Source organism: Hemitrygon akajei, chromosome 2 (assembly GCF_048418815.1).
Source record: "Hemitrygon akajei chromosome 2, sHemAka1.3, whole genome shotgun sequence".
Classification (NCBI taxonomy): domain Eukaryota; kingdom Metazoa; phylum Chordata; class Chondrichthyes; order Myliobatiformes; family Dasyatidae; genus Hemitrygon; species Hemitrygon akajei.
Genome location: NC_133125.1, coordinates 24,496,823 through 24,518,671, shown reverse-complemented (window position 1 = coordinate 24,518,671; position 21,849 = coordinate 24,496,823). Strand labels below are relative to the sequence as shown.

The 21,849-nt window shown below is 42.7% G+C and overlaps 1 protein-coding gene across 4 annotated transcripts in view; it reads left to right on the top strand.

Annotated features, from left to right (window-relative positions):
- trim36 (tripartite motif containing 36) overlaps positions 1-21,849 on the top strand; it is a 123,185-nt gene that overhangs the window by 61,400 nt on the left and 39,936 nt on the right. For all 4 annotated transcript variants that reach the window (XM_073068692.1, XM_073068701.1, XM_073068683.1 and 1 more), the window contains one exon: positions 7,415-7,536. In XM_073068692.1, coding sequence (XP_072924793.1) covers positions 7,415-7,536 — 122 coding nt within the window. The remainder of the gene's footprint in view (positions 1-7,414; positions 7,537-21,849) is intronic.

Genomic DNA, 21,849 nt, shown 5'->3' with positions numbered 1-21,849 from the left:
ATGTCCTTAAAACATTGAGTGTGGGTCTTCTTGGTGGTAACCTGTAGAGGGCATGCCCTGGACGGTGAAGGCTGACCATTGCCTGGACACAAGGCCAACATCCGGAGATGGAGCTTGCGATCTGTTTATGGCCAGCTTTGAGTGGAGATGTCACCGGCATGTGGGAGGTCGTCGGAGAAGAGCTGCTGGCTCTGCTCGGTTTTGCATAACCAGTGCCACCAGTACGGTAAATGCTGAGCCACTGCTCTGAGCAGCTTGCTTCATTAGCTCACTGTAACGGTTGCTGTAAACCGTTCAGAGTCTCATATTTCATTCGGCTGAATCCAGTTTATGGATGGCTTCCTGCCAACTGAGTCCACTCCATCTGCAGAAGTCGTTTAAAGTGCACCAGGGTGAAGGGGAGTGGTAGTGAACACGTTCAGTGATGGGTAGGAGTAACTGCTTTCTAAATTAGAAATGCGAACTATCGAGCTACTTGGACGTTGAGAGGTGGCGAATTTAGTCAAGAAGAAAAGTGGTGTTTGTGTGTGAAGTTTAGGAAGCTAAAATCAAACAGAGCCCCGTGACAATTATAACATAGCCAGAAAACAACTCAAGAAGGGAATTAGGAAAGCCAGAATGAGCTTTTTGGCAAGCAGATTAAAGGAATCTATGCATACATCAAGAGCAAGAGGGCAGCAAATGAGGAGATATGGCCACTGAAGGATAAAGAAGGGATCTAGTGATTTTAGGCAGAGGATGTGGATGAAGTCCTAAATGAGAGCTTGACATCATTATTACGGTAACTAAGGAGGAGAGGGAGATCAATGTAGATCACACCAACATGCTGGAGCTTTACAAAATAAAGAAGAAAGTAGTGTTGAGACTCTTAAAGCACATTACAATGGATCAAGCTGATTGGATATGCCCTTAGGGTACTGAGGCATGCAGGAGGTGCTGGGGCCTTGACCAGTATTGTCATGTCCTGTCTAGCTTGGTGAGGTCCTGAAGGACTGGTGAATAGCTAATGTTATTCAAGGAGGAGAATAGGAATAATCCTGGAAGCTGTAGGCCAGTGAGACTCATGTTAGTGGTAATTAAGTTGTCGAAGAGGACTTAAGTTAGAGATAGGATCTATGAGCATTTGGAAAACAATGTAATTAGGGACAGTCAGCATGGCTTTGACCAGGCAGAACAGGGCCGTTCTCCATGTAGAAAAAATCCACAGTCCTACCTTCATCAATTTCCTTTTCACCCCTTCAAAATCTCAGAAACTAACTTGATTAAGCTTTTTGGGAGAAGATATGGGAGTTTGAAAGACCAGATTGATAACAGGCTTCTTTCCCACTGCTATCACACTCCTCAGCCAACCTCCTTATCCATATTCCCTTCCCAATGGTGTTGCCACGTTCACATACTCTTAACTCCACCTCTCAGTAATTCCACTGTTGTCACTTTCTGTTTTTGCACTGCTTCACATTGCACTCCAATCTTTGCCCCATTCTGCTGTTCTATGCTCACTGTTGTACTTAGTATGACTAAGGAATTTTATTGCAACGTGGTGTGCATGACAGTAATCTAATCTAATCTATTCAATTTAAGTGTTGAACCTTGAAATAGCTTTGTCCACGGGGAAAGAGGGTTAAGTGGTTTATTATTATTATGTGTACTGAGATACGGTGAGGAACTTTGTCATGCATGTCATCCATACAGATCATTCCAAAGCGTAAGTATATCGAGGTAGTACAGAGGGAAAAGCAATAACAGAGTGCAGAATATTCCGTTACAGTTACAGAGAAAATGTAGTGCTGGTGGACAAACAAGGCACAAGGGCAATGGTGAGGTAGATTGAGAGATCAAGAGTTTATCTTGATCATATAAGAGGTCCGCTCAGGAACCTTATAACAGCAGAACAGAAGCTAGTGGAGCATGTCATCAAGCATTTGTATCCTCTGCCTAATGGCAGGAGGGAGGAGAGAGACTGACCAGAGTGGGTGGGGGAGGGGGCATCATTAATTATGTTGATTGCTTTCCTGAGAGTGGCAAGTGTAATCGGGAGGGGAGTCTGCTTTTTGTGATGGACTGAGATGGTTTCCCATCTCACTCCAATTTCCTATGGTTTTGGGCAGAGCTGTTGCTGCACCAAACTGTGAAGCATCTCGATAAGATGCTCTCTAAAGTGCACCTATAAAAATTGTTGAGGTCCAAACTGGACATTCCTTCGCCTTCTGAGGAAACAGGGGGTGTGGGTATGCTTTCTTGGTCATAGTGTCAGTGTGATTGGACCAGGAAAAGCTACTGGTGTTACTTACATCTAGGTACATGAAGCATTCACCAATCTCCACCTCAGCACAAGTGGGTATGTACTCCACCCTGCTTTCTGAGATCAGTGGCCAGCTCTCCTTTGCTGTCATTGAGGGAAAGGTGAGTGAAAGTACCATGTTCCATGTGTAAATGATCACTGCCTTTGTATCAAACTGGCATCATTGAAAATTACACTGTAGATGATGTTGGCATGCCGGATTCCTGTTAACACCATTTGGAGGAATTCTTTGATGGAATAAAGGTTCGAGTTAGAATGAACCCCATACATTATAATCCAGTAATGAATAGAAATCTGATCCATCACTGCTGAAACCATCAGCGCATTCTGTAACTGACTTTCCAAAGGTGCTATGGGCCTCATGATGGGACAAACACTTGTGCCCATGTTGTACCACTGGCCATTTTGTTTGGTAAACTTATGAGTAATCCTTTGTTTAGCATTAGTTTTAATAAATTGACTTTTAGCTCCTAGGGACTGAGTCTTAAAGTTTTACTCACAGTGGTCCAAGAAAGTATAATTGTTCTATATTTGATACTAATGTGGCTTTCATTAAAAAAAAATGGCATTAGGAACAGCAGCAGGGGAAGGTTACCTGTCCCTTCAACAGTCAAGGTTAAAGATTGTTTATTGTCATTCTTCAGTACACAAGTGTAAAGGAAAACAATGATTCTTACTCCAGATCCAAAACAGCATTATAAAGAAACACTATGTATAAGTATATGTACAGCTAGGGTGCCTAAGGCCTTTTGCACAGTTCTGTATTTGTCAACGTGGAGCACAGAGCGAATTTGTAAATCTGGCAGAAGCAAAGGATTTTAGGAATACCATGGGTGGAGGTAAGGAGGGGGTGTGAGACAGCTAGCAGAGGAGGAGTTCCAGGGCAGAAGTGGCATGGGTGCTGACACACCTACCCCTGAGATACCAGGCAAGGCTATTTGATTCCAGACAATTGGTTTATTGATCATTGCAGAATATCTCTCTGGTGTTTCCCACTCTCTTCCCTTTCCCTTCGCTTTCCCCAACCATTATTACTGTGGTAGCTTCTACTTTACGAAAGGACCACTCGCCAAGTTCATGGCCAAAAGAACATCGTTATCTGGGACGGCAAATGATATTTACAATAAGAGGCTTTCAGGTACCTCGTGCGGTATGGGTGGTGGAACTACATACAATGCACACTGGAAGTAAAACCCGGCCAACCCCGGAACCAAGCTCTCGTTACTAACAGCTTCCCGATTAGTATTAACTTACTTTTAATAATACTCACATTACAACAATTACCCTCTCCCTGCCCCCTTCCCACTCTCAGTCCACAATAGAGACCCATATCAGCATCAGGCTTAGCATCACTCACATACAGTAGATCATTTTTTAAATTTTGCGGCAGCAGCACAGTGCATTACATTAAAATTACTACAGTACAGTGCCAAAGTCTTAGGCACATAACCATAAAGGGAAGCTAGTTGCAGGGGTATCTGTATATAAGGTGATTCTGAGATTATGGCTGATCTACTTTAGTACTATCTCCTGTGACTCTTCTGATATTAAGAAATCTATTTTGAATGAACTCAACAATTCAGTTTCTACGGCGGATGATTGCAAAGGTTCATCAGCATTTGGCTGAAGAAATTGTTTCCCAAACGGTTCAGCTCTTATTTTGTTCCCAGTCTACTCCTTGCGGCCCTATGACATAGGAGCAGAAATAGACCATTCAGCCCATTTGAGTTTGCTCTGCCATTCGGTCATAGGAACTCAGAAACATAGAAATCTATAGTACGTTACAGGCCCTTCGGCCCACAATGTTGTGCCAACCATGTAATCTACCCTAGAAGCTGCCTAGAATTTCCCTACTGCATAGCCCTCTATTTTTCTAGGCTCCATGTACCTATCTAAGAGTCTCCTAAAAGAGCCCATTGTATCTACCTCTACACCATCACTGGCAGTGCATTCCACACACCTGCCACTCTCTGTGTGAAAAACTTATCTTAAAACTATGCCCCCTCGTGTTAGCCATTTCAGCCCTGGGAAAAATAAAGGCTAATTTATTATTCCCTCTCAACCCCGTTCTATGCCTTCTCCCCATAACTGTTGACACTCCTATTGATCAAGAAATTAGCAACCTATGCTTTAAAAATGCCCAATGTCTTGGCCTTTACAGCTGTCTGTGGTAAAGAATTCCACAGATTCAGCACCCTCAGGCTAAAGAAATCCCTCCTCATCTCTGTTCTAATGGAGACATCCTTTTATTCTGAGGCTGTGCCCTCTGGTTCTAGACTCGCCTGCTAATGAACAACTTCTCCATGTCCACTCTGTCTAGGCTTCTCAATATTTGGTAGGTTTTTCAATGAGATTTGCCCCCTTATCTTTCAGAACTTCAGCAGATACAAGCAAAAAGCCATCAAATACTGCTCATGTGTTAGCCCTTTTCATCCCTGTGATTATTCTTGTAAACCTCTACAGGACCATCTCCGATGTCAGCACAACCTTCCTTAGCTATGGGGCCCAAAACTGCTCTCAGTACTCCAGATGTGGTCAGACCAAAATCTTATCAAGCTTCACCATTACATTCTTGCTTTTATATTTCAGCCCTCTCGAAGTGAATGCTAATATTGACTCAACCTGCAAGTTAACCTGCACTCGGATTCCCAAGTTCCTTTGCACCTCTGATTTCTGAATTCTCCTCCCATTCAGAAGTACATTTTAATCCTTCTTCCAAAGTGCATGACTCTGCACTTCTTTACTCTGTATTCCATCTGCCACTTCTTTGTTCATTCTCCCAACTTATCCAAGTCCTTTTGCAGATTCCCTGCTTTCTCAACACTACCTGCCCCTCCAATTTATCTTTGTATCATCTGCAAATTTGGCCACAATGCCAACAATTCCATCATCCAGATCATTAACATATAACATGAACAGTACCAGACCCAACACCACTGGTCACCTGTCTAGCTGACTTGTCTAACTTTAGTCTTTTCAGCGCCTCCCAAGCACCTCCTCGTTAGTAGTAGTGAGTGTACTCACCTCTGCCCTCTGACTCTTTGGAATTCCTGGCATGTTGCTGGTGTCTGCCACATGAAAGAATGACTCAAAAATTCTCATTCAGTTCTGTAAGGAAAGAGTTAAATTTGATTTCTCCTTGCTATATGCTACAGTAAAATGGAAGTCTGAAACACAACATTGTACCAGCTTGAAATGTGGTGAAGATCTGGTCTTGCCCTTACAGACCAATGTTTCGTCGCTGTTTTGAATGGCTATCGTTAAGATTAGATACTGGTGAAGGATGTTTTCCTCCTTGCACGCCTACTGTCACTGTTTATAAATTGTGGGTGTCTAGGGTGAATGTTGTGTAAGATAAAAAGCGGTCCTGAAAGGTATAAACAAGGTCAATCTCTTCGTGCAAGGGGGGAGTTTTCTCTTAGGCTGGATCTCAGCTGGTGCTAAGAGTTGGACATCAAGAGAGACAGAGAGAGAGAAAGGATGCCCGATCTGTATTTCCCTCTGGCATTGTACAGCTCAGCTTATTACGTGGATGACAAATATCACTTTGTTTTTCTTTGTACTGCTGCCTCATTAATCATTTGCAAATGCTTTATATAATTCCAATAAAGTGAATTCATGTGGCCGTTAACATGTGTACATAATGGGTAAAGCCCTCCCAATCACTGAGCACATCTACATGAAACGTTGCCGTGGAAAAGCAGCATCCATCAGCAAAGATCCTCACCTCCCGGGCCATGCTCTTGCTGCTGCCATCAGGCAGAAGGTACAAGAGCCTCAGGACTCACACCAGCAGGTTCAAGAACAGTTACCAGCATGAGAAAGAATCTCAGGGTTGTATGGTTATAAATTTTCCTTTGAACTTTGAACACAGAGTACCTCCATTGTTTGCAAATACCGCTTGCTGAATCAGGAAAGAACATGTAATGAATTTTAAAACATTTTTGTTACAAGTTCTTCTGCCATTTCTTTGTTCACCATTACTACCACTTCCGTGTCTTCTTCCAGTAGTTCTGTGTTCACTCTTCCCTCTCTTTTAAACTTCTGGTATCTTGCTTTACAGTATTTGTTACCTTATCGTCATAGTTCATTTTTTCACCCCTGGGGATGTCAGGGGTAAGTTTTTGGTGTTGGGTGCGTGGAATGCACTGCCAGCAACGGTGGTAGAGGCGGATACAATAGGGTCTTTCAGGAGACTCTTAGATAGGTACACAGAGCTTAGAAAAATAGAGGGCTATGCACTGGGGAAATTCTAGGCAGTTTCTAGGGTAGATTAGATGGTTAGCACAACATTGTGGGCCGAAGGGCCTGTAATGTGCTGTAGATTTCTATGTTCTAATTGTTTTTTTAGTTACCTACTGTTGGAATTAGGATTAGAATTCACTTATTATTGTTTGTCTTACATACGGTTTATACAGATCAAATCATTACACAGAGCACTGAGGTAGTTCAATAACAGAATGCAGAATAAAGTGTAACAGCTACAGAGAAAGTACAGTGAAGGTAAACGATAAGGTGCAAGATCATAATGAGGTATATTCTGAGGTCAAGATACTAAGGTACCATTTAATAGTCTTGTAATATTAGGAATTGAATCTGGGTCATTGGTACTGTAAAGCATTATGCTAACCACTACGCTACCATGCAGCTTCAGGTATTGGTTATTAAAAGCTTCCTAATCCTTCAGTTTCCAACTAGTTATTTAAAAATATTGTATGCCCTCTCTTTTGCTGTTATGCCTGAAACCAGTCTAATGAATCTTCGTGGCAAGCAAATCCTTTCATAGGTAAGGAAACCAAAACTACACAATAGGAATTACTAGGTGCAGTCACATTAAAGCTCTATACAATTACAGTAAGTCCTAATTCCTTCAGTATTCAAATCCTGTCATAAATAGTATCGATGACACAGTAGAAAAACCCATTGTATGTTCCACAAACCTGGGCCTACTAACCTTTTGAGAAGAAGGAAAAGCTCTTTCTATTTCTTTCTTTGTCATTGCTTTTGTGGTTCCACCTACCTTTGACAAGGTTGTTCTTTTTCATTTGTCTTTTGTCCTCTTTGTCTGCATGAAGAAAAGACTCGATGACTGAGGCATTATTTGTGTTTCAGGATCCGAATGGCCACCGAGTCACTGCAAACCTTCCAGCCGGCTGCAGAGCCATCCTTCACAGAGTTCACTCTGGACGTGTCTAGAGAGGAGGAGCTGCTAAAAGAATTGTCTTTCACAAATGGTGAGTGCAAACTGTTCCTCGTGCCACCTCAGGATATGTCCACAGACAAACTTTCTGCTTACTTTCTATGTCACTGCCATCTACATTAGAAAGCTTTTCTTTCATTGCACAATTTGGTTGTGAACGAAAACTGTGGCTTAGTCAACTGTGGTCAGCCAATGGCGTACACCAGAAATTCAAAAAAAAAGACCATGTCTCCATTTTCTTGCCTTATTACAGAAATGAAAGCCTTTCCTTTTGCATCCAATGCCCTCGTGAAAGTACAAACCAACCAGATGAACAATAGACACAAGAGGTACTGCAGATGCTGGAAATCTAGAGCAGTACACACAATGTGCTGGAGGAGCTCAGCAGGTCAGGCAGCATCTGTAGATGGGAATAAACAGTCGACGTTTCGGGCCGCAACCCGTCATCGCGTGTCTGTGAAGGGTCTCAGCCTGAAACGTTGACTGTTTATTCCCATCTATAGATGCTGCCTGACCCCATGACCAATAAAAATTCCTCTTCTTTCTTTGCCAAAGCTAGGTATCTTATGCAGAGAAGCACCTAAGTATGATTGGACCCATTTCCCGTTCCGCCATCCTTCGAGCTAATGAGTCAGCTCACCTATTTATTTTAAGTAGCAAACAGTTTTGAACTTTGTGCTGTTGACAATTAAAATACACACTCACTACACAACCAGCAGACGCGTGTGGAGGCAAAAATGTATAAAGAATTAAGAGAAAAATGCAAGTTATTCAGGTTTTGGTGAGGAATTTCTTTAGCTAAAGGGTGGTGAATCTGTGGAATTCATTGCCACAGACGGCTGTGGAAGGTGTCATTGGATGTATTTAAAGTGGAAGTTGATAGGTTCTTGATTGGTAAGGGTGTCAAAGGCTACAGGGAGAAGGCAGGAGGATGAGATAATAAATCAGCCATAGTGGATTGGGTCAAATGGGCTAACTCTGCTCCTATGTGTTATGGTCTCATGGAAAGTTGGGAAGATCCATTTAAGGGAGACAATGGAAACAACTTCTGTTTAAACTCTGATACTAATGAAGCACTCTGGTTCTGTTGGCGGCGTAAGACAATCTCTGGCCCTGCCTAATGTGTGAGATTGAGGTGTAAGCCTGCCTCGAAACCCCCCTGTTTGTGTGGATACTGCGTGATGTGTGACCCTGTTACAAATCAGTACCACGAAATAACAGACAGTACACTGCATACAATTAAACTCAATCCCACGGTGTGTATGGAACCGGAGGAGACAGCAGAGAGACTTAATGGGTACTTTGCTTCTGTGTTCACTACGGAAAAGGATCTTGGCCATTGTAGGGATGACTTGCAGCGGATTGAAAAGCCTGAGCATATAGATATTAAGAAAGAGGATGTGCTGGAGTTTTTGGAAAGTACCAAATTGGATAAGTCACAGAGACCAAGCGAGATGTACTCCAGGCGACTGTGGGAGGTGAGGGAGGAGATTGCTGAACCTCTGGCAATGATCTTTGCATCATCAATGGGGACGGGAGAGGTTCCAGAGGATTGGAGGATGTTGTTCCCTTTTTCAAGAATGGGAGTAGAGATAGCCCAGGAAATCATAGACCAGTGATCCTTCAGTGATTGGTAAGTTGATGGAAAAGATCTTGAGAGGCAGGATTTATGAACATGTGGAGAGGCATAATATGATTAGGAATACTCAGCATGGCTTTGTCAAAGGCAGGTTGTGCCTTACGAGCCTGACTGAATTTTTTGAGGATGTGACTAAACACATTGATGAGGGTAGAGCAGTCGGTGTAGTGTATATGGTTTCAGCAGGGCATTTGATAAGGCACCCCATTCAAGGCTTATTGAGAAAGTAAGGAGGCATGGGACCCAAGGGGACCTTGCTTTGTGGATCCAGAATTGGCTTGCCCAGAAAGCAAAGAGTGGTTATAGACAGGTTGTGTTCTGCTTGGAGGTCAGTGACCAGTGGTGTGCCTCAGGGATCTTTTCTGGGACCCCTTCTCTTCATGATTTTTATAAATGACCTGGATGAGAAAGTGGAGGGATGGGTTAGAAAATTTGCTGATGACACAAAGGTTGGAGGTGTTGTGGATAGTGTAGGGGGCTGTCAGAGGTTACAGCAGGACATCAATAGGATGCAAAACTGGGCTGAGAATTGGCAGATGAAGTTTAACCCAGATAAGTGTGAGGTGGTTCATCTTGATAGGTCAAATATGATGGCAGAATACAGTATTAATGGTAAGACTCTTGGCAGTGTGGAGGATCAGAGGGATCTTGGGGTTCGAGTCCATAGGACACTCAAAGCTGCTGTGCAGTTTGACTGTGTGGTTAAGAAGGCATACAGTGCATTGGTAATGTTACAGCTATATAGAACCCTGGTCAGACACCACTTGGTGTACTGTGCTCAGTTCCGGTCATCTCACTACAGGAAGGATGTGGAAACTTTAGAAAGGGTGCAGAGGAGATTTACAGGAATGTTGCTTGGATTGGGGGAGCATGCTTTTTGAGAACAGGTTGAGTGAACTTGGCCTTTTATCCTTGGAACGACGGAGGATAAGAGGTGACCTGATAGAGGTGTATAAGATGATGAGAGGCATTGATTGTGTGGATAGTCAGAGGCTTTTCCCCAGTGCTGAAATGGTTAACATGAGCGGGCACAGTTTTAAGGTGCTTGAAGTAGGTACAGAGGCGATGTCAGGGATAAGTTTTTTATGCAGAGAGTAGTGAGTGCGTGGAATGAGCTGCCGGCAACGGTGGTGGAGGTGGATACGATAGGGTCTTTTAAGAGACTCCTGGATAGGTACATGGAGCTTAGAAAAATAGAGGGCTGTGGGTAATCCTAGGTAATTTCTAAAGTAAGTACATGCTCAGCACAGCATTGTGGGCTGAAGGGCCATTATTGTGTTTCTATGTAATTAAACAATTTAGCTTTATAATTCTTAATTTGAATGAAGGGGTTAGTAAAGAAAAAGCAAAAAAGAAAAAGGCCTATTTTAATGAACCAGTCTAATGTGCAGAAGTTGGAGCTCACGGTTTTGCCTTTGCCAATCCTCCTTCGATCTCCCCGGCCTTCGTTGGATCATGGCCCTGCTCTGGGTCAAGTCCTACAACCTCGTCTCTCTGCCGTCTTCTCCTGCCGAAACAAAGACCCAGCTCACACTGCCCTTACTGGGCAGCTCACTTTCCAAAGCACCCGTTATCTCTCACCATAACTACTTCTACAGAAAGACCATTACGTTACCAGTGAAACCTCTCTCCGGGTGTTACACTAATAAAATGGTTAATGTTCCAATGTTCCTTGGAAATCTTCATCATAAATACTTGACCTTGAGTAACTGAGAATTTGTCTGAACTTTGTTACGTGATTCAGACCAGTTGATAAATTTCACTTTAAAATATATAGTAAGGAAGGACGACTGTGAATTGAGGGAGGTATCTCAAATGGACTATAATACTTACAATGTTTCTATATTTATTTTTAAGAAATTGGGTCCTTGCTAACACGCACAGTTAACGTACTAGACTATTTACATAATGCCACGGTTTCCATTGGCCATGCTCCACTCTCTGCATTTCAAGGAAAATGTATATTAGAACAGGCTTATGAATTAAGACAAGTAAGTGAAAGTATCTGACAGGGCTATCCTGGCTGGAGCAGCCCGTTTCACAGGGATTCACAGAAGGTATTGTGTTCGGCTTCATGCTTTTAAAGATCTATACTTCCCCATTTTTAATCTTTTTTTATTGATTTAAAAATTTATAAAGACAAATGCGAATCAGAGGAGAAGTTATATCAAATACGTATACCAATAGAAGTACAAACAACAAAAAAGGAGTGTACACTGTCAAAATCATATATAGTATATACTATATATAAGATCTGTTCTTTCTACGTACACACACATTTCTTAAATTTGCAACAAAATAATACAATTTTAGAAATTTCTGTATGATGCTTCTAAGTACCTCAAAAGTGATGGCTAGTATTTTCTTCTATTTTAACACTGGGCAAGGTGAAGCGAAGAGTATTTTTCCCGCATCTGACTGGCTGCTGAAAATCAGGATTACATTAAAAAGTGGAAAAATTATTAGAAATCCTGAAAGATAAATTCCTGAGAATACTGAGTGTGTGAGGCAGCAAGTAAAGAGAGAAACAAAATAAACTTTTCAGATCTACAGTAGCTCTAGCGTTCGCTGCTTCTGCTTGAGAGGTGTACAAGATGATAAGAAGCAAAGAGAGTGGGTAGACAGACCTCTTCCCAGGGAGGAATGACTAAAAAGAAGGGTCATAGTTTGAAGGTCATTGGAGGAGAGTCTAGGGGGATGTCAGAGGTGAGTTTTTTTACACAGCGAGTGGTGGGTGCGTGGAACGCTCTGCCCGGGGTGGTGATGGAAACAGATACTTTATGGACATTTTGGAAACTCTTATTTAGGCACATGGACGAGAGAAAAATGGAGGGTTATGTAGGAATGAAGGGTTAGATTGATCTTAGGGTAGTTTGCAAGGTCATAGAAAAGTACAGCACCGAAACGGGCCCTTTGGCCCATTGAGTTGATGTCGAACTATTTAAGCTGCCTACTTCCATCAACCTACACTGGATCATAGACCTCCATACCCCTACCATCCATGTCCCTATCCAAACTTCTCTTAAACGTTGAAAGCAAGCTCATATGCACCACTTGCACCGGTAGCTCATTTCACACTCTCATGACCCTCTGAGTGAAGAAGTTTCCCTTAAACTTTTTACCTTTCACCTTTAACCCTCTAGTTGCAGTCCCACCCAGCCTCTGTGGAAAAAGCCTGCTTGCACTTATCCTATCTATATCCCCCTCTATCAAATCTCCTCTCAGGTCGGCACAGCATTGTGGGCTGAAAGGCCTGTACAAACTGTAATGTTCTGTTTAGGACTATATTGATCAAGGCTAACAATGATTGGGCGTAGAGACTCCTCTGCCCTCTCGGAGTTTCTTAGGAAAGCCACAGTGGGATTCAGACCCATTAAGATTTATCCATGAATAATTTACTCCATTTTCAATAAAGCTAATTTGTCAGAATGTTTTGGTTGTGACTGTAAAGGGACGTTAGCTATAATTATTTAGTAACAGGGCCCCTGCTGGTTCTGCCTATCCGGGAGTAGGTCTTACAGGCACCTTCAAACAAAACATCAAATTACAGTAAGTTACCAACATCTGGGTCTGTGATAACCTGCTGTTAAGGTGCCCACCTGCTTGCCAGTATGGATGCATTTATAGTTGGCTGCTTATGCTGCTGGCTGCCCAGGGCCTGCACATGGGAAGTGGACATCAACATAATCAAAGAAGTATTTAGGAGTTTCTACTGCTACATTTAGTAGTTCTGTGAATTCTACTTCGGTGAATCCATTCAAACCCATTTTAGTGTTTAGTTCCTGTGTATATCACAAGCTCCAGCCATAACGTAACATGTGAATTGTGTGTGTTTTACTACTTTGATCAATCGATCAGTGATGCAGTACTGGTCGAGAGGGTTCACCTTCTACATGCGAACCCCCAGTATGCCTACGTGGTCTTACCTGATGGGCGGGAGGACACGGTCTCCGTTCGTGACCTGGTGCCCGCAGGAGCAGCAGGCCACTACGCCGAACACTCCACGGTAACTATGAACCCTGTACCCGAGGTAACACCGCGCACACCAAGCCCTACACAGACTCCTCACAACACTCCTATACCGTGCGTCTCACACACGCGTGAGGGATCAATGACGCCTAGGGGGCTGACACCTCCAGTTAGGCCGGAACCAGCACAACCACCGTCTCCGGTGCAATCACCACCGGCACCTGTGCAATCACAGCTGGTGCTATGTAGATCGCAGCGGCAGATTCGACCACTTGATAGACTTAACCTGTAAATATACTTGTAAGAAACTTCGCCCCATGGGGACTCTCTTTTAAAACAAAGGGGGGGTGAATGTGGTGAACTACATATACCTGTCTGGACACGCCCCCCCCGCTGACTGTTCCTTTGGCTCCTCCCACTGACCATGGCTCCTCCCACGGACCCCGGTATAAAGGCGATTGGAGACTCCGCCCCGGCCTCAGTCTCCAGGATGTAGTGTGGTGGTCAATTGCTGCTTGTTCTTTCTTCCAGCCAATAAAAGCCTATATCTCGTCTCACGTCTCCAAGAGTTATTGATGGTGCATCAGGCAGCTATTAGGCTGTTAATGTTGAAGTACAAGATATCCATCTGTCCTTTCCACTCATTTCTGTAGAAGTCTCACTTCTACAACAAATGGGTGATAAGATTTGAGAAGTAAAGACAGGGCTTAATGAACACTGCACATAATTGGTTTCATTTCAAGAACCTATCAAAGCTGACTCCAATATCTGATCCAGTCCAAAGACACTTCGCCTCAAAAGGTCCTAAATGATCCGCAGCAGGGATGAGAAAGGCACTGGCTTTGCCTCAGCTTTGTGAAGTGTCTGTGGCTCTAATATTCCTTCACTCATAATGGATTGAAAAACATAAGTGATGCATCCAAAAGCTGGCACACAATGTCAGTGTAGCATAATTAGTAAAGTCGGGGAGAATCATTTTTATTACCGATTAACTATATATATTTTAAAGTAATGGATTTTTATAGTTTAATTATATTAACATTTGAAGCCACAAATTCCCAACAGTTGGTGTCCTGCATTTCAGTCCTTCTTTCCAAACACTCGATTCCTTCCATACCCATTTTACAGAGACAGTGCTGCACGTCCACTCACAACTGTTCACAGAGATGGGCCATAACAGCAGAGAGTGCTGGACACACTCAGCGCGGAGAGAAATAGAATGAAGTTTTCTGGTTGAAAACTTCTTATCAACCTAATACATTAACTGTATTTCTCATTCTATAAATGCAGCCTGACTTGAGTGTTTCCAGAGCTTTGTTTTTATCTCAGATTTCCTGCACTCCAGTCATTGTCTTGATTCCATCCTTTCGAGTTGGTGGTCAAACTGCCCGTAGTTCCTTTCCTATCCTGACTGAATATGGCTCCATCTCACTTCTGTTCAATCCCTGTGAGTGGGGAGCCTGACTGTAGATGGGAAACTCAGCTGACAACTTTTGGATATTTGCATTTAACTCTACATCTGGCCTTGCCTGATGTCACAGAGTGCCATTAGCATCACTGCTGGCTTGGCAGAAAATTGTGTGTCAAAGTGTTTCAGCCGCAGATTGAGAGCAGTTCTTCTGCTTTGTACTTTAAATTACAATGTAGTCATGTGGGAGGCCATCACGCTAAATGATTTACCACCAGCAGCTATCACATACACATCAGAGATGAGATTCACTTCATCCATTGATCCAATTGGAATCTGATCTCCTTCAGTGGTAGTAGGTCAGCTCGTTAACATAGTATCTGATCCACACTTATTGTTTAATTAGTACTTGATGAGGATAGTTGTTTCATTGCTACAATCCAGATGATTTAAGCAATCAACACTGAGTATTTTTACTATGATATATAACTTTATGATCATCTGCCACACATTGCTACGTTTAATCAATTAATTAATTTATTTATTGCGATACAACACGAAATAGGCCTTACAGGTCCTTGGAGCCACACCGCCCAGCAACTTAAAATGACCAATTAACCTACCAACCAGTATGTCTTTGGACTGTGGGAGGAAACCAGAGCACCTGGAGGAAACCCACACGGTCATGGGGAGAGCACACAAACTCCTTACAGCGGCGAGAATTGAACCCGAGTCGCTTGTACTATAAAGTGGTGTGCTATCCACTATGCTAGCGTGGAAATTATTTCAGATTCAGAACAGAAATCCAATGGCATTGGAAGCTGGCTAGCAATTGTAGAACTATGGTGATTACAATAGACAGTAGGTGCAGGAGTAGGCCATTTGGCCCTTCTAACCAGCACCGCCATTCACTGTGATCATAGCTGATCATACACAATCAGTACCCCGTTCCTGCCCTCTCCCCATATCCCTTGACCCCACTATCTATAAGAGCTCTATCTAACTCTCTCTTGAATGCATCCAGAGACTTGGCCTCCGCTGCCTTCTGGGGCAGAGCATTCCAGATATCCACCACTCTCTGGGTGAAAAAGTTTTTCTGCATCTCTGTTCTAAATGGCCTACCCCTTATTCTTAAACTGTGGCCTCTAGTTCTGGACTCACCCATCAGCGGGAATGTGCTTCCTGCCTCCAGCGTGTCCAATCCTTTAATAATCTTATATGTTTCAATCAGATCACCTCTCATCCTTCTAAATTCCAGTGTATACAAGCCCAGTCGCTCCAATCTTTCAACATATGACAGTCCCGCCATTCCAGGAATTAACCTTGTGAACCTACACTGCACTCCCTCAATAGCAAGAATGTCCTTCCTCAAATTTGGAGACCAAAACTGCACACAGTACTCCAGGTGGGGTCTTTCTTACTTGGTGGATATGTGGAGGTTGGAAATATCAGCCGGGACAGACCCCAACACATTGACCCCGATAGCAACTGATAGGGCTCTTCAATGTACTGCACAGGACGAACTTTCCCCAATACTTTCAAGAGATGGGTGTTGACCTCAGAGTCTTTTCCATTGGATTGGAACCAGCAAATAAGAAAGATATCCCCTTAGTAGAGCAGTCAATGCATTTAATGGGAAGACAGAACTTTGTACCTAGGGTCAACACATGGCAAGTTTCTGATCCTTATTTTATCTTTTATGAGTTCAGGTCTTCCCAACATCTCTTGGAGTAGTTCAAGAATTCTTACTATTAGGGGTATATTTCATTGTGGAGTATACCACTGCAAAGTGAACTGCTTTTGTCAGCAAATTGTTCATTCTGTTAACTTGCGTTCCAGACTCCAGTAAACCTTTCATTGTCATCCAATATTTGCTGCAGCCTCTATTTGTCTCATGCTATTAACTTTATTCCAATATTTAAGTTGAAAATGGAGGATGATGCATCACATAACCTTCTATCCACAGGTCGAGATTCCTTTATTAAAGCCCACATTCATTTATCCATCACTTTCCTGTCTGTCTCCTCTTGGTTTCATCTGATGATGAAATCACACAAGATTGGAGACAGGAGACAATTGGATAGGAGGCTCTGCCAGTTCTCTGGCTCGTTGTTTTATTTCCATACACAATAATCAAATCACAAATCATTTTAATCTATTTGTATTAATTTGCCACTCCCCTTGGCATTCCACACTGCAAATGAAGACTAAGCCTGAATCATATGAAATCGAGATTATGAGTGGTAAATAACTCAAGCAAGCCATATTGGAGTAACAATGTCCAATGTTCATTGTGAATCCTTATTGCCTTGTTAATATGAGGAATTGTGAACGTAGACTTGCCACATCTAATTATAGCCTCCCAGCAGTAATGATGATAGAGTGTCACCACCAGACAGAGAATGGAATTACAACAGTGAGACACATTTTATCGGGAGGGCCACTTTCACATTGAAATCACTTCCAAGGGCCCCCTCACACAATGACCTCCTGAAAACTCCTTGCATTATAATAATGACTTATGAGCGTGTTTTGTCATTGGATTGTGGAGTCCAGAGATGAAACGCTAATATCCTGCTATTTCCCAGAGGAAATCTCTGTCCTGAACCTGTGTTATTTACAATGGACCTTCCACAGGCTCAAAGCACTATCTCAGTGGGTAGCTGGTTCGCTTCAGGGAACTGCAGCTTTCCCTTTTGAAATAATTGAGAATTTAAGTGTTTTCTAGATCTTTATAATTATTTATTTGAGTGCATTATTGATTTTATTGGTTAAGCTTTTAAATGCTTCGATTAATTTTTAATGTGTTTGATTACTTTTTTCAGTACTTACGAATGACAGAGATATTTAGGGGAATTCAAAGTTTTGACAGTTGGTAAACCAGAAGTCATAGTTGAGCCAAGTATTGAAGTATTCTAGGACACTAAATCTTGGCCAAAATAATAGGATTTTCAATGAAGAGTCTTAAAGTTTTTGACTGAAATGGTATCAAGTTCTTCATTGACATCTCCCCGTCTACCTACATGGTTCATGCCTCACCCTGTGCATGTAGTTGGCTTTGATGTTTAGTCTGAAGTTGCCTCTGCAGGGCTCACAGTATGGTCTCTACCAGACCAGTTTTTCAATCTTCATTGAATGTAAATGCCACAAATAATATAAATGCATGCACTACAAATAATATCACATCACATTATGAAAACTATCAATATTATAAATGTACCACAAAGCAGTGTATAATTATATTAACTTTCCTCTCTAGATTTATCTTACACCGCGAATATACAAAAAAAACCCCTGCAGACACTGGAAATCTGAAACAAAAACAGAAATCACTGGAAATACTTAGTTGGCCAGGTTGCATCTGTGAGAAGAGAAATTAATATGCCAGGTCAAAGACCTTAATCAGAACTGGGAGTCAAAAGAAACTTGATCTTCATGGAGGATGGGGCAGAAATGTGTAAGACCAGTGTGACCATGGCGATCAGCTGTAACCCAGGTTATCCTGTCAGTGAGTGAATGGGAATAGTTTAAGGGTGATGTCATAGAGATAGAAATACTAATGCTAAATAATATCAATAATGATAATGACCTTGGAATTCATTCAACGTTCCCTGCAAATGGCAGTGTGGGGTAATGGAGCAGTGTAGAAGGCAATAGTGAGGACCAAGAAGGTATGGACAAGAGAGACACAGGAGCATTTAAAGAACTGCTTTGAGTCACTGTACTGGACTGAATTCAGGGATTCATCTTCAAGCCTGAATGAGTACACCACAGTTGTCACTGACTTCACTAAAACCTGTGTGAATGAGTGTGTGCCAACAAGAATATACTGTACATATACAAATCAAAGGCCATGGATGAACCAGGAGGTTCATGGACTGCTGAGGACTAGATCCGTGGCATTCAAGTCTGGTGATCCAGGACGATACAAAAAGGCCATGTGCAACTTATGGAAGAGTAAGAGAACAATTCTGAATGAGATTGCAGGTGGAGTCAGTTGCACGTCAACTCTGGCAGGGTTTGCAAGCCATTAGTTCCAACAAAGCAAAACCTAACACCGTGAATTGCAGTGAATAAATCTACAGCACCCAGCGAGCGACCCAGTAATGTCTGTCTCGGAGGCCATCGTCAGATCACCTTTCACGAGGGTGAACTTTCACAAGGTGACAAGCCCTGATGGGGTACTTGGTTGGGATCTGAAAACCTGCCAATGAACTGGTGGGTGTGTTCAAAGCCATTTTTAATCTTTCATTATTACAGTTAGAACTTCCCACCTGCTTCAAAAGGCCAATAATCATACCAGTGTCCAAGAAGAGCAGGGTGAACTGCCTTAATGACTGTCGTCCAGTAGCACATCTATGGTGATGAAGTGCTTTGAGAGGTTGGTCATAGCCAGAATCAACTCCTGCCTCAGCCAGGACCTGGACCCACTGCAATTTGCTTATTACCACAATAGATCTCAGTGGCTCTTCATGCAGCCTTGGATCACCTGGACAACACAAATACCTATGGCAGGATATTGTTTATTGATTACGGCTCAGTGTTTAACACCATCATTCCTACAGGTCTGATCAAAAAGCTCCAAAATCTGGGCCTCTAAACTTCCTCCTGCACCTGGACACTCGACTTCCTCCCTGGAAGACCACAGTCTGAGCAGATCAGAAATAACATCTCCACTTTGCTGTTAATCAACACTGGCACACCTCAGGGACGTGTGTTTAGCCCACTGCTCTACTCTCTCTATACCCACAACTGTGTGGCTAGGCACAGCACAAATGCCATCTATAAATGAGCTGACATCACAACAATTGGAAGGATTTCAGATGGTGATGAGAAGGTGTACAGGAGAGATATACCAGTTAGTTGACTGGTGTTGCAGCAACCACCTCACACTCAACTTCAACAAGACCAAAAAATTGACTGTGGACTTCAAGAAGGGTAAGACAAGGGCACACAGACCAGTCCTCATTGAGGGACCTGAGGTGGGAAGGATGAGCAGTTTCAAGTTCCTGGGTGTCAACATCTTTGATGATCTATTCTGGGCCCATCATATCGATCCAGCTACAGAGAAGGCATATTTCACTTGGGGAGATTTGGTCTGTCACCGAACACACTCGCAAATTTCTGCGGATGTACTGCGGAGAGCATTCTAGATGGCCACATCACCGTCTGGTATGGGGTGGGAGGGGGACACTGCGCAGGATTGAAATAAGCTGCAGAAAATTGTAAATTCAGTCAGCTCCATCTTGGACACTGGCCTCCCCAGCATCCAGGTCATTCCTCAGGAAGCGATGCCTCATCAAGACGGCATCCATCATTAAGGGCCCCCATCACCAAGCACATGCCCTCTTCTCATTGCTGCCATCAGGAAGGAGGTAGAGGAGCCTGAAGGCACACACTCAATAGTTCAGGAATGGACTTTGAACCCATGAACACTACCTCACTGCTTTCTTGCACTACTTAATTAATTTAACTTATTTACTTGCTGTAATTCACATTTTTTTATTATTCTGTATTGCAAAGTATTGATGCTGCATAATAACAAACTTCACAACATAAGCTGGTGATATTAAACCTGATTTTGAATTGCATGCTGCCTTTTGTTAGTTCTGACAAGAATGCAGATGTTATGTTGGGAGATGCACTTAAGAGTATTGTGTGCAGATTTGGCTGCCACTCTGTAGGGATTTAAAGGAGATATGAAGGGAAAGTTTTTCACACATAAGTGGTTATATTTTGGAATGTGCTAACAGTGGAGGCAATGGAATCAGATACAATCACGGCATTTAATAGACATTTAGACAGGCAAAGCACAGAAGAAGCTAGCCCCATAATTACTCATCTCTGCAGATAGCAAATCAGCAGGCAACAACTACTGGGTGATTAATTTTTTTACAGAAAAGTTTACTGGGAAGATCTCACCAACTCGTGCCTTGATTTATTGAACTTTTATTTCCATGGCCAATTGGAATACAGAAGATTGTGGAGAATGCAGAAACATGCGTAAGTTATAAGACCAGAAGACATAGGAGCAGAATTAGGCCATCTGGCCCATCGAGTCTGCTCCACCATTCAATCATGGCTGATCCTTTTGTCTCTCTCCTCCTCAACCCCAGTTCCCGGTCTCCTTCCCATAACCTTTGATGCCATTCAAGAACATATAAATCTCTGCCTTAAAAACACGCTACAACCTGGTCTCCATAGCTGCATGTGGCAACAAATTCACCACCCTTTGTCTAAAGAAATTTCTCTGCATCTCTGTTTTAAAAGGTGCCCCTCTATCCTGAGGCTGTGCCCTCTTGTTCTAGATTCTCCCACCATGGGAAACATCCTTTCCATATCTACTCTGTCTAGCCTTTCAACGATTGAAAGGTTTCAATGAGATCCCCCCTCATCCTTCTGAATCCCAATGAGTACAGACCCAGAGCCATCAAATGTTATTCGTAAGATAACCCTTTCATTCCTGGAATCATCCTTGTGAACCTCCTCTGGACTCTCTCCAATGCCAGCACATCTTTTCTAAGATGAGGGGCCCCAAAACTGTTCACTGTACTCAAGGTGAGGCCTCACCAGTGCCTTATAAAGCCTCAGCATCACATCCTTGTTCTTGTACTCTAGACATCTTGAAATGAATGCTGACATGACATTTGCCTTCCTCACCACCGAATTTTCCTCCCATTTAGAAAATAGTCCATACATTTATTTCTATTCCCAAAGTGCATGACCATGCATTTTCCAACATTGTATTTTATTTGACACATTCTTGCCCATTTTCCTAATCTGTCTAAGTCCTTCTGCATTCTACTTGTTTCCTCAACACTACCTGCCCCTTGGCAACAAAGCCATCTATTCCATCATCTAAATCATTTTTATACAGCATAAAAAGAAATGGTTCCAGCACCGACCCCTGCAAAATACCACTAGTCATTGGCAGCCAACCAGAAAAGAATTCTTTTATTCCCACTCGCTGTCTCCTACCAATCAGCCAATGCTCTAACCATGTTAGTAACTTTCCTGTAATACCATGGGCTCTTAACTTGGTAAGCAGCCTCATGTGTGGCACCTTGTCACAGGCCTTCTGGAAGTCCAAATATACAACATCCACTGCATCCCTTTTAGCTATTCTACTTGTAATTTCTTCAAAGAATTCCGACAGGTTCGTCAGGCATGATTTTCCCTGAAGGAAGCTATGCTGACTTTGTCCTATCTTGTCCCGTGTTACCAAGTACTCCATCACCTCATCCTTAACAATTGACTCTAACATCTTCCCAACCACTGAGGTCAGGCTAACTGCTCTATAATTTCCTTTCTTAAAGAGTGGAGTAACATTT